Raw genomic sequence first — 13,027 nt, forward strand, 5'->3', positions numbered from 1 at the left:
GCTCTCCTTTGTCTAACCTACTCGTTACCTCCTCAAAGAATTCTAACAGATTTGTCAGGCATGAACCTCCCCTTGATGAAACCATGCTGACTTTGCCCGATTTTACCATGCACTTCCAAGTATTCTGAAATCTCCTTCTTAATAATGGACTCTAAAATCTTACCAACGACCGAGGTCAGGCTAATCGGCCTGTGATTTCCTGTCTTTTGCCTCACTTCCTTCTTAAACAGGGGGGTTACATTAGCAATTTTCCAGTCCTCTGGGACCCTCCCTGACTCCAGTGATTCCTGAAAGATCACCACTAACGCCTCCACTATCTCTTCAGCTACCTCCTTCAGAACTCTGGGGTGTAATCCATCTGGTCCAGGTGATTTATCCACCTTCAGACCTTTCAGTTTTCCTAGCACCTTCTCCTCGGTAATGGGCACCATACTCACCTCTGCCCCCCGACTCTCTTGAACTTTGGGGATGTCACTCGTGTCTTCCACTGTGAAGACTGACGCAGAATACTATTCAGTTCCTCTGCCATTTCTTTGTTCCCCACTACTACTTCTCCAGCGTCATTTTCCAGCAGCCCAATGTCCACTTTTTCCTCTCTCTTACCCTTTTATATATCTAAAAAAAGCTCTTGCAATCTTCTTTTATATTACTGGTTAGTTTACCCTCATATTTAATCTTCTCTCTCCTTATTTCTTTTTTAGTTGTCCTCTGTTGTTCTTTGTAGGCTTCCCAATCCCCTGGTTTCCCACTGCTCTTCGCCGCATTGTATGCTTTCTCTTTAGCTTTTATGCTGTCCCTGACTTCCCTTGTCAGCCATGGTTGCCTCATCCTCCCTTTAGTATGCTTCTTCTTCCTAAGGATGAATTTTTGCTATGTCTCCCAAATTACTCCCAGAAACTCCTGCTATTGCTGTTCCACTGTCTTTCCTGCTAGGCTCATCTCCCAGTCAATTCTGGCCAGCTCCTCCCTCATGCCTCTGTAGTTGCCTTTATTCAACTGTAATACCGTTACATCTGATTTGTCTACATCATCTGCCTGTACACCTAGGTTACCTCTTTGTCTTTAGTTTGTCCTATTCTTTCCTTCCATATCCTCTGCTGAACCCTTACTGTTCCCTCCTTGAATGTCTCCCGCTGCTCTGACATTGATTTACCTTCAAGTAGCTGTTTCCAATCCACTTTTGTCAGTTTAGTGAAACTGGCCTTTCCCCAGTAATGCTTTTGCTAATGCTTTTTGGTCTATCTTTATCCTTTTCCATGACCACTGTAAATCTAACTGAATTATAATCACTACCACAAAAACGCTGTCCCACTGATACCCCTTCCAACTACACAGTTAGCTTTGCTAAAACTAAGTCCTGAACCGCCCCTTCTTTTGATGAGCTTTCTGTGTATAGGCCAAGAAAGTTCTCCTGAACGCATTTTAAGAATCCTATGCCCTCTATAACTTTTACACTGGTTTTATCCCCGTTAATATTAGGGTGGTTGAGCTTCCCTACTAGCAAAGCCCTATTGTTTCAGCATTTCTCAGAAATTTGCCTACATATTTGCCCTTATGCCACCATCTTATTGCGAAGGGGGCTATAACTCAATCCCAGCAGTGTGAAAATCCTGTAACCAGGAATGCTGAGCTGGCATTCCTGCCCTTTAAGCCATATTTCAGCAATAGCTATGATATTGTACTTCCAAGTGTCCATCTGTGCCTTATTCAATAGACTCCTTATATTGAAATATATACCACTAACCACTGAACAACTCCTTTGTCTATTTTCTAGCCTTCGTTTTCTCTACCTTTTGTACTTGCTTACTAATTTTCTACCTTCCACTTTCAGCTTTGCTTCTCTGCCTTGAATCAACATCAGGTTTCGATCCCTCCTGCTAAGCTAATTTAAACCCTCTCCAGTGGCACTAGCAAATCACTCTGCCAGAATGTTTGTTCTGGCACTGTTGAGGTAGGCCCGACTGGCTTGTACACCCCAAGAACTGGTTCCAATGCCCCAGGAATCTAAAACATTCCCTCCTGTACCATCTCTTCAGCCACACATTCATATGCTCTAGCCTCCTATTTCTGTGCTCACTAGCATGCCGCACTGGGAGTATTTCTGGAGATGTCCTGCTTATTTTCTTTCCTGGCTCCCTAAGATCTGCCTGGCCTGCAGGATCTCATCCTTCTTCCTACCTCTGTCGTTGGTACCGATATGGATCACGGCCTGTGACTGAATATTTCTCCCTTGGAATGTCCTGCAGTGTCTAAGTAATGTGTGGAGTAATGGAGCAAGATAGCAGAGGGGAGTAAAATAAAGCAAATTCAGAAAAATGGAATAGTGATTTTTAAAAAAATATTTTTCACATTTTTAAATTTTTTGCCAGGTAAACCTTACCTTTAAACAACCGGGCAAGCGTTTGGAGCACAAAGGAATTCGAATTGAATTTGTTGGACAGATTGGTAAGTTGTTGACCTGTCCCTACCCAAACTTATATTTCCTGCGGTTGGGTTTCACTGGAGAATGGTGATTACAGAGAGGACAGTGTGCTGACAGTGTGATATAGATGTGTCTATGGTCTCTTTACTCACCACCACATTGTCAGATAGTTTTACCTGGAGTTAAGAAAGAAACTACCTGCAGCAGCTGCACTTAACAAGTATAGATCCAGCAACAATGCGTCCTCCTCCTGTTGAACCAGAACAGACCCGTGAGTAAGGCATCACACTGGCTAGGCCAACATTTGTTCCCCTTCCCTGATTGCCTTGGAGGAGGTGGTGGCGAGCCACCTTCAGAATTGCTGCAGTCTGTGTGGTGTAGGTGCACCCACAGTGCTGTTAGGGAGGGAGTTCCAGGATTTTGACCCAGCGACAGTGAAGGAACAATGATATATTTCCAAGTCAGGGTGGTGAGTGGCTTGGAGGGGAATTTCCAGGCGGTAGTGCTCCTATGTGTCTGCTGCCCTTGTCCCTCTAGGTGGTAAAGGTTGTGGATTTGGAAGGTGCTGTCTAAGGAACCTTGATGAGTGGCTGCAGTGCTACTTGTAGATGGTACACACTGCAGCTATTGTCAGTTGTTGGTGGAAGGAGCGAATGTTTAAGGTGGTCGATGGGGTGCCAATCAAGCGGGGCGCTTTGTCCTGGACGGTGTTAAGCTTCTTGAGTATTGTTGGAGCTGCACTCATCCAGGCAAGTGGAGATTATTCCATCACGCTCATGACTTGTGCCTTGTGGATGGTGGGCAGGCTTTGGGGAGTCAGGAGGTGAGTTGCCCTCCACAGATATCCCAGCCTCTGATCTGCTCTAGTAGCCACCGCATTTATATGGCTAGTCCAGTTCAGTTAATGGTGACCCCCAGGATGTTGTTAGGGGGGATTCAGCGATGGTAATGCCATTGAATGTCAAGGGGCCATGGTTACATCTTCTCTTGTTGGCAGTTGAGTCATGGGATGGTTACAGCACAGTCGGAGCCATTTGGCCCATCGTGTCCATGCCACCCTCTGCATGAACAACTCAGCTAGTCATACCCCCCTTCCTTTCTTCATAGCCAAGCAATTTTTTTCCCTTCAGATAATTATTCAATTCTCTCCTGAATGCCATGATTAAATCTGCCTCACTTTCAGGCTGTGCGTTTGATCTTAACCACTCGCTGCATAAAAACACTTCTCTCATGTTGCCTCTGGTTCTTTTGCCAGTTACCATAAATTCGTGTCCTCTGGTTCTCGACCCTTCTACCAGTGGAAACAATTTCCCTCTGTCCAAGCCAAGCTGTTCCAGTACAGTTACAAGATTGGCATCTACCCAACAATGTTGAAAATTGTCCAGATGTGGCCTGACCACAAAAAGCAGGACATATCCAATCCGGCCAATTACTACCCCATCAATCTACACTCGATCATCAGTAAAGTGATGAAAGGGGCCATCAACAGTGCTATCAAGTGGCACTTACTCAGCAATAACCTGCTCACTGATGTTCAGTTTGGTTTTCGCCAGAGCCAGTTGGTGGAGGGAGCTCCAGACCTCATTTCAGCCTTGGTTCAAACACGGACAAAATAACTGAACTCTAGGTGAGACGAGAGTGACTGCCCTTGACATCAAGGCAGCATTTGACCAAATGTGGCATCAAAGAGCCCTAGCAAAACTGAAGCCAAAGGACATCGGGGAAAACCCTCCACTGGTTGGATTCATACAGAGGACAAAGAGTGATGGTTGTGGTTATCGGAGGTCAGTCATCTCAGTCCTGGGATGTTGCTGCAGGAATTCCTTGGGGTAATGTCCTAGGCCCAACCATCTTCAGCTGCTTCATCAATGACCTCCTTTCTATTATAAGGTCAGAAGTGAGGATGTTCATGAATGATTGTAGAGTGTTCAGAACCATCCACAACGAATGGAGAGGAGAGTGGCGGGGAAGTGAGGAGAGCAACAGGGGGAGCGGAGGAGAGTGGTGAAAGGTGGAGGAGGTGTGAGGAGGGGAGTGGTGGGAAAGCAAGGAAAGTGAGTACATGGCAGGGGCGAAGGTGGAGCGAGCAGAGCAGCAGGGGATACAAATGTTGGGCTGTGTCACATTTGGTGGGGAGCTAAAGTCTGAAGTTGTAGCATTTTATTAAAGGTATTTATTCATTAAGACATTGGAGTATGTAGAAGGGCTAGCAGAGCTGAGCTACTTGCTGGTCAGAGTGAATGCTTTTAGAATGTGAGTTAGGCACCGGTTTCACCTGAACTCTATTGGATTAACTGGCTCTTGACCTGGCTTCGACCACACTGCCCAGTGATGAGAATTATTTCCAGTTTAATCTCTGTCCTCCAAACCAGCTCACTAAGTACTGACTTGTACTGGGATAGAGTCTCTGGACCCAGTCATCCAGAACCTCGACTGAGAATGGCAGGCTTTTCAGCTGGGAGGGCTATAAGTGCAGAGATTGGTCCCGTTCTTGCTGCTATCTGTACTCACCTCTTCAGTGGGAGTCACTGGACAGCAATTAGAACCGGGATGATAGTCTTTTTAAATTGTCCTTTTTTTAACCACCCCCTTATCCCACAGGTGCCAAGGTCGATGGTATATCTGAGTGAGTATAGTGAGTCAATGGAGACGGGGAATAGGGCTGTTCACATGAGTTGAAAGTATGGAGGAGCTGGGCAGAAAGGTTGGGAATGAAGTGGGGGATGGGGGTTGGGAGGCTGCAAGCTTACTTTTTAAATTGCACCTTAAGACGAGATGGAGGGAAGTGGTGAAAACTGGTACAAGCTGAGAAGTAGGAGGGCCATTGGAAAACAGCAGCAGAGCCAGAGGGCAAATGTGAACTGTTATGATCCTGGCTGTCGTTACGACTGGACAAGCCAGATCTCAGGGTGGAACCCGGCTTAATAGATCCTAACTTTTATTTTTTGTTTAGCTACGTGGAGAGTGGCTACTGAACAGAGTCACATGAGTCAGCTGATGAACTTTAAACAAAAGAATAAAACGTTAATCAAGAAAAGATGAACTATATTACAATACTCCTTCACCCCTAACTATACCTTTACAGATATATACAGATTTGTAAGGATAACACAAGTTACAAAAGCTACCTTATACTCTAATGTTCACAGTAAGTACGCAGTCCATGTAAACCGATTGGCGACCTGTGGTCAGACACACCGCACTCTGAAACCAAGTGACAGATTGCATCCCAACCAGATGCTATGGTTCTCTCATCAACTCCCCCAGACTCTTGTCACATCGTGAGCCAACTGGTCTCACTGAACTCTGTCTTTCACACGAGGGTTTCCAATCTCCACTCTCCAAGAACTCACTTTGGAATCTTCTCCCAAACAACTCTCTCAGACGCCTTCTGCAAGGGTTCATCTCCAGGGTTTCAAACTCTCTTTCCATGCACTTTCTCTTTCAAATGCTCATAGTAAAGAGTTACAGACCTTCTGGCTTCTTGCTTTAAATCTGCTTCCTGCAGCTTTCTTCTCTTTAAGCCAGAAGCTTGGAGCCTTCCTTTCGGCACCTTTAACTTCCACAGAACAGGGCTTTTCCAGATTCCTGTCCTTTCCATTGACTAGACTGTCCCCTTGAGACCTTTCCTTTCTGTCTCACTCCTTGGTTTTGGGACCTTCCAGTTCTTTTGGGAAATTAACTCTCTCTGCAGTTCCCGCTCTCGATATCCAGTTTCACTGGAATCCTGGCTTCAACTTCAGTTTGGGGCTTGCTATCTGTTCCTCTGCTGTCTAGTCTCTCTGGAGCTGCTTCCAACTGAACTCAAACTGCTTTTTTAAAAAAGCTTTTTTCTGTATGGGTGGGGCCACCCTCTCTGGACCCCTGTTGCTAGGCAACAGCAGTTTTTCTACTCTTGTTTGCCTTAACTCTCCTTCAAGAGTCATAAAAATCTCATTAGAAATGCAGATATACCAACAGAGCTTGCTGTCTCCATTCAAAAATGAAACTAGATCCCAGAATTCACCTTTTAACCCACAAGTAGAAAAACAATATAAATTAAACTTAAACTTAAAGATGTACCTTATTCTTAACACATACAAATACACACATAGCTTACTTAAACTATCTGTATTTCCTAACAACAGGTACAAAAATATTTTCAAATAACTTGTCTGATTTGCTTTGAGTTGATGAGCTGGAAAGATTTTTTTTTCCTCCTGTTACCTGGTGAGGCTGAAGTCACCGATCATTCTGGAGGGTCACCGTTTCCACCTGCTATGACCAGGGAGTGGCCAGAGCGGCCGGGAGTCGGTGGGGCCGGGGGCTTGGCAGCTGTTCACTGAACAATAGACAGTCACATAGTGAGGCAGTCACCTGGAAACATGGCACAAAATGGTGATGACCATTTCAACATTGGACATCTCAACATTGGGAAAACTCTTGGGAGATGTTTATGTGCGTTAAAGTGTGACCTATATACTGTTAAATCTAGGTAAATGTGGTGTTATATAGCCATCAGGAGTCAAGAATTGCTTTGGCGTAATACCAAAACCTAAAACATTGATAACCCTTTACTTGAATTGTCATGATATCTTCAATATTAAATTCCAGTTTGTTTGATTTAACTCCTTTTGCTTCCAAGCTCTTGTGACCCTGGAGCTCATTTTTTTACAAAATATAAATGTACATTTCAGTGACCTGGGAAGCAGCTTTAATGCCAGATGGTTGCTGCTGTTAGTGAGCTTGGCTTTCTGCGTACTGACACGCTTATTACTGAACATGCAATATCTGCTAGCACAGGCTTGGGGAAAGAGAAGGGGTTGACCAGACACTGTAAAAATGCACACCTGCCTTTCATTTTACTCTATTCCTTCTATGTTCCAGAACTGTTTAGTGATAAGAGTAACACACATGAGTTTGTGAACCTGGTGAAGGAGCTGGCCTTGCCTGGAGAACTGACACAGAGCAGAACCTATGAGTTTGAATTCATGCAGGTGGAAAAGCCGTATGAATCGTATATAGGGGCCAATGTCAGACTGAGGTAATTATTTTTAGCACAGCTTAACTATTTTTGATTTGAGTCCTTTGCACACGTTCTTTTCAGCACCACCGCTCCTGCCTCTCTCCCCACCCCGCCCCCCCCACCCCACCCCCATCACCCCGCCCTACACAATTCTCTGGATTCCATTGACCATTCTGTGAGGAACATCCTACACAGTGAGCTTTGCAGGATGAGACTAACTGATCTCTTGAGGAAGCATCAGAGCTGAGCCCCATCCTCCCCTTGTCTAGTTCCATCTCAGCACTGGATGATGATCAGTAGGAACACTGACAAATGTTGTTCCAATTTCCTTCTGTCCTGTCTCCCTCCAACCTCCCTGCTCACTGATTCCCATTGTGCCAGTGGCTGGCTTAAGATCAGCTACTGTCACAGAGCTGGAATGGAACCTTGTGAGACTCATTGCTACAGTGGACTGTTTTCCCTCTCCCTGGAGGTGATTGACCGTGAGGCTGGGGAAATGCTAGGGGAGGTTGCACGGTTGGCTGATTAGAGTGGGATTGATGTGCCCTTTTCATCAAACCCTCTTAAATCCATGTATGGCAGCTTGAGAGAGATTTACCGGTTGCTTGATATTCATGTTTGGTGTAAAAGTGTGAATTGCAATGTATAATTGGGCTGTTCAATATCTGGGTAAATGTTCTTGTCCTCATTGAGGTGATGAGCATTGGAGCATATTACCCATCTTTAACGTCTGCACTGTTCATTTTCTGTCAGTCTAACCACCAAAAACTGCCCTCTGTAGATTAATTTACTCCTGCCCCACCATAGCAATGGCCTGTGTTTACACATTGCCTGTAATGCAGTATAATGTCCCGAGGCACTTTTCACAAACTTCCTAAAACAAATTTTAACATCGAGCCACATAAGGAAATATTAGCGGAGATGACATAAAGCTTGGTCAAAGTGTCTGAAAGGAGGGAAGAGAGAGGGAGAGGTTTTGTAAGAGAATTGCAGATCTTGGACCTCAGCAACAGAGGGCACAGTAGAGTGGTGGAGTGATTAAAAGCAGGGCAGCTTAAGAGATGAGAATTGACAGAGGGTAGATATTTCAGAGGGCTCTGGGCTAGAGGAGATTACAGAGATAGGGAGGGCTGAGGCCAAGGAAGGATTTAAAAACGAGGATGAGAATTTTACAATTCAGTTGCCCTTGCAAAGAACCAGTTCAGACATGATGGGCAGAATGACCTCCTGTGCTGTAACCATTCTATGAAGCGTTGTTTAACCGGGAGCCGGTGTAGGTCAGCGAGGACAGAGATGATGGATGATTGGGCGGGCAAATACATGGGCAGCAGAATTTTGGATAACCTCAAGTTTTAAGGAGCGTAGAATGTGGGAGGCCAGAAGCGAGTTGGAATAGTCACGTCTAGAGGGAACCAAACGCATTTGTTTCAGCAGCAAATGAGCTAAGCCCAGGGGGAATCGGGCTATGTAATGGTGGTGAAAATAGATGCGCCTAGTGATGATGTTTACATATGGTCAAAAGCTCATCTCCAGGTCAGATACCATGTTTGCAAATAGTCTGGGGACAAGGGTTCAAGGGTGGAATTTGAATAGGGAAGAGTCATACGGGCTTGAAACGTTAACTCTGTTTCTCTCTCCACAGATGCTGCCAGACCTGCTGAATTTTTCCAGCATTTTCTGTTTTTAGTTCAGATTTCTAGCATTGGCAGAATTTTGCTTTTATTTGCAAATAATCTGGTTCAGCCTAAGACACTTGCAAGGGAGAGGGATTGAGCCAGGGGCTAGGGAACTGAGCTTGTATCCAGGACTGAAGACAGATCTTCAGTCTTCCCAATATTTTTTTCTTTATTGGGTCGTGGGCATCACTGACAAGGCCAGCATTTGTTGCCCATCCCTAATTCCCCTTCAACTGAGTCATGTGCCACACCATTTCAGAGGGCAGTTAACGGTCAACCACATTGCTGTGAGTGTAGACTCACATGTAGACCAGACCAGATAAGGACGGCAGATTTCCTTCCCTAAAGGACATTAATGAACTAGTTTTTACAGCAATCAACAATGGTTTACTGAAGCTAGCTTTTCAATTCCAGATTATTAATTGAATTCAAATTCCACCAGCTGCCTTGGTGGGACTTGAACCCATGTCCACAGAACATTAGCCTGGGTCTCTGGATTACTAGTCCAGTGACATTACCACTATGCCACCATCTCCCATTTAGTTTATGGAAAATTTCTACTCCAACCAGTACTGGATGTTGGACTAGCTGTGTCACAAACTTAGAAATAGTTGAAGGTTTGAGAGAGATGGCGGTGATGTTGAACTGGGTCTTGTCATTATAGATAACACTGATTTCAGATACTGTCGCTGAGGGGCAGCATGTAGGGGTCAAGGATAGATCCTTGGGGGACACCAGAGGTAATGGTGTGGGAACAGGAAGAGAAACCGTTGCAAGTGATTCTCTGGCTATGGTTTGACAGATAAGAATGGAACCATGTGAGAGCAGTTCCTGCCCAGCTGGATGACAGTGGAGAGCTGTTGGAGGAGGATGGTGTGGGGTCAACCATGTCAGGCTGGAGGCAGGCCAAGAAGGATGAGGAGGGAATGTTTACCATTGTCACAGTTGCATAGGATGTCATTTGTGACTTTAAGATGAAACATTTTGGTGCAATGACAGATGGAAACCTGATTGGAGAGATGCAAACATGGGAATTCTGAGAAAGATGGGAGATGACAGCACATTCAAGGGTTTACAAACCCTTCCTGTCTTTCTGAATGAGATTAATGCAGCATCAAATGCAACAGGTATTTTGTAGTGTTGGCAACAGAAAGTAGTAGTGAGACTAGAAGGCAGGAGAAACAAAGCAGAGCACTGAGTATGCTTTGATTGTGGAATGATGTCAAAAAGGCAAAGTTAAGGGCACCCTACCTGAATGCGTGCATTCAGCATTGGCAGCATTGGCTGAGGTGCATTGGAAAAATACATTAAAAGGTGTGACTGTACATAGTCAATGGATAGTCTTCAAAGAACTATTACATAGCTTATAGCACCTATACCTTCCTTCAAGGTACAAAAACCCAATGATGATCTCAAGGCACAAATAGAGGTAAATGGGTATGATATAATCACCATTACGGAAACATGGCTACACGATGATTAAGATTGGGAACTGAATGTTCAAGGATACTCGACATTTAGGAAGGACAGACAAAAAGGAAAAGGAGGTGGAATTGCACTGATAAAGGATGCGATCAGTGCATTAGTAAGGGAGGCTCTCCGATCGGAAGAACAAAGAACAAAGAAAAGTACAGCACAGGAAAAGGCCCTTCGGCCCTCCAAGCCTGCGCCGATCGTATTGCCTGTCAAACTAAAACATTTTGCACTTCCGGGGTTCGTATCCCTCTATTCCCATCTTATTCATGTATTTATCAAGCTGCCTCTTAAACACCACTATCGTACCTGCTTCCACCACCTCCTCTGGCAGCGAATTCCAGACACTCACTACCCTCTGCGTAAAAAACTTGCCCCGCACATCTCCTCTATAGTTTTCTCCTCTCACCTTAAATCTATGTCCCCTAGTAATTGACTCTTCCACCCTGGGCAAAAGCTTCTGACTATTTACCCTGTCCATGCCACTCATAATTTTGTAAACTTCTATCAAGTTGCCCCTCAATCTCCGTCGCTCTAGTGAGAACAATCCGAGTTTCTCCAACCTCTCCTCATAGCTAATAACCTCCAGACCAGGCAACATCCTGGTAAACCTCCTCTGCACCCTCTCCAACGCCTCCATATTCTTCTGGTAATGTGGCGACCAGAATTGCACGCAATATTCCAAGTGTGGTCTAACCAAGGTTCTATACAGCTGCAGCATGACTTCCCAGCTTTTATACTCAGTACCCCTGCCGATGAAGGCAAGCATGCCATATGCCTTCCTGACTACCTTATCCACCTGCGTTGCCACTTTCAGTGACCTGTGGACCTGTACACCCAGATCCCTCTGCCCGTCGATGCACTTAAGGGTTCTGCCATTTACTGTATAATTCCTACCTGTATTAGACCTTCCAAAATGCATTACCTCGCATTTGTCCGGATTAAACGCCCAAGTCTCCAACCGATCTATATCCCGTTGTATCCTTTGACAATCCTCTTCACTATCTGCAACTCCTCCAACCTTAATGTCATCTGCAAACTTACTAATTAGTCCAGTTACATTTTCCTCCAAATCATTTACGTATACTACAAACAGCAAAGGTCCCAGCACTGATCCCTGCGGAACGCCACTAGTCACAGCTCTCCATTCAGAAAAGCACCCTTCCACTGCTACCCTCTGTCTTCTATGACCAAGCCAATTCTGTATCCATCTTGCCAGCTCAGCTCTGATCCCGTGCGACTTTACCTTCTGTACCAGTCAGCCATGAGGGACCTTGTCAAAGGCCTTACTGAAATCCATGTAGATAATATCCACTGCCCTTCCATCGTCGATCATCTTTGTCACTTCCTCGAAAAACTCGATTAAGTTAGTGAGACACGACCTCCCCTTCACAAAACCATGCTGCCTCTCACTAACACAAAAACAAAAATACCTGGAAAAACTCAGCAGGTCTGGCATCCTCTGCTCTCACTAATACGCCCATTTGCTTCCAAATGGTAGTAAATCCTGTCACGAAGAATCTTCTCCAATAATTTCCCTATCACTGACATAAGGCTCACCAGCCTGTAATTTCCTGGATTATCCCTGCTACCCTTCTTAAACAATGGAACAACATTGGCCATTCTCCAGTCCTCTGGGACCTCACCCGTAGCCAGTGAGGATACAAAGATTTCTGTCAAGGTCCCAGCAATCTCCTCCCTTGCCTCCCTCAGTACTCTGGGGTAGATCCCATCTGGCCCTGGTGACTTATCCACCTTAGTATTCTTCAAGACGCCTGGAACACCTCTTTTTTGATCTCAACATGATCCAGGCTATCTACACTTTCCTAGACAAATTGACCGCTAAGTCCTTCTCTTTGGTGAATACTGATGAGAAGTACTCATTTAGTATCTCTCCCATTTCTTCTGGCTCCACACACACATTCCCACCACTGTCCCCGAGTGGGCCTACCCTTTCCCTGGCTACCCTCTTGCTTTTTACATATGTATAAAAGGCCTTGGGATTTTCCTTAATCCTGGTTACCAATGACTTTCCATGACCCCTTTTAGCCCTCCTGACTCCTTGCTTAAGTTTCTTCCTATTTTCTTTATATTCTCCATGGGCTTCATCTGTTCCCAGCCTTCTAGCCCTTACAAATGCTTCCCTTTTCTTTTTGACTAATCTCACAATATCCTTCATTATCCAAGGTTCCTGAAACTTGCCATATTTATCGTTCATCCTAGCAGGAACATGCCGATCCTGAATTCTTATCAACTGACGTTTGAAAGCCCCCCACATGTCAGTTGTTGATTTGCCCTCAAACATCCGCCTCCAGTCTAGATTCCTCGGTTCCTGACTAATATTGTTATAATTAGCCTTCCCCCAATTAAGCACCTTAACCCGAGGACTTCTGTTATCCTTATCTACCAGTACTTTGAAACTTACTGAATTATGGTCACTTTTCCCGAAAT

The 13,027-nt window shown here is 45.0% G+C and overlaps 1 protein-coding gene across 1 annotated transcript in view; it reads left to right on the forward strand.

Moving 5' to 3' along the window:
• Nucleotides 1–13,027, forward strand: part of vps26a (VPS26, retromer complex component A) — a 52,639-nt gene that overhangs the window by 16,631 nt on the left and 22,981 nt on the right. Inside the window, exons 3-4 of the mRNA XM_078565815.1 lie at nt 2,370–2,445; nt 7,289–7,445. Of these exons, the coding sequence (XP_078421941.1) occupies nt 2,370–2,445; nt 7,289–7,445 (233 nt within the window). The remainder of the gene's footprint in view (nt 1–2,369; nt 2,446–7,288; nt 7,446–13,027) is intronic.

This window comes from Cetorhinus maximus, chromosome 20 (assembly GCF_964194155.1).
Source record: "Cetorhinus maximus chromosome 20, sCetMax3.hap1.1, whole genome shotgun sequence".
NCBI classification, from domain to species: Eukaryota; Metazoa; Chordata; class Chondrichthyes; order Lamniformes; family Cetorhinidae; genus Cetorhinus; species Cetorhinus maximus.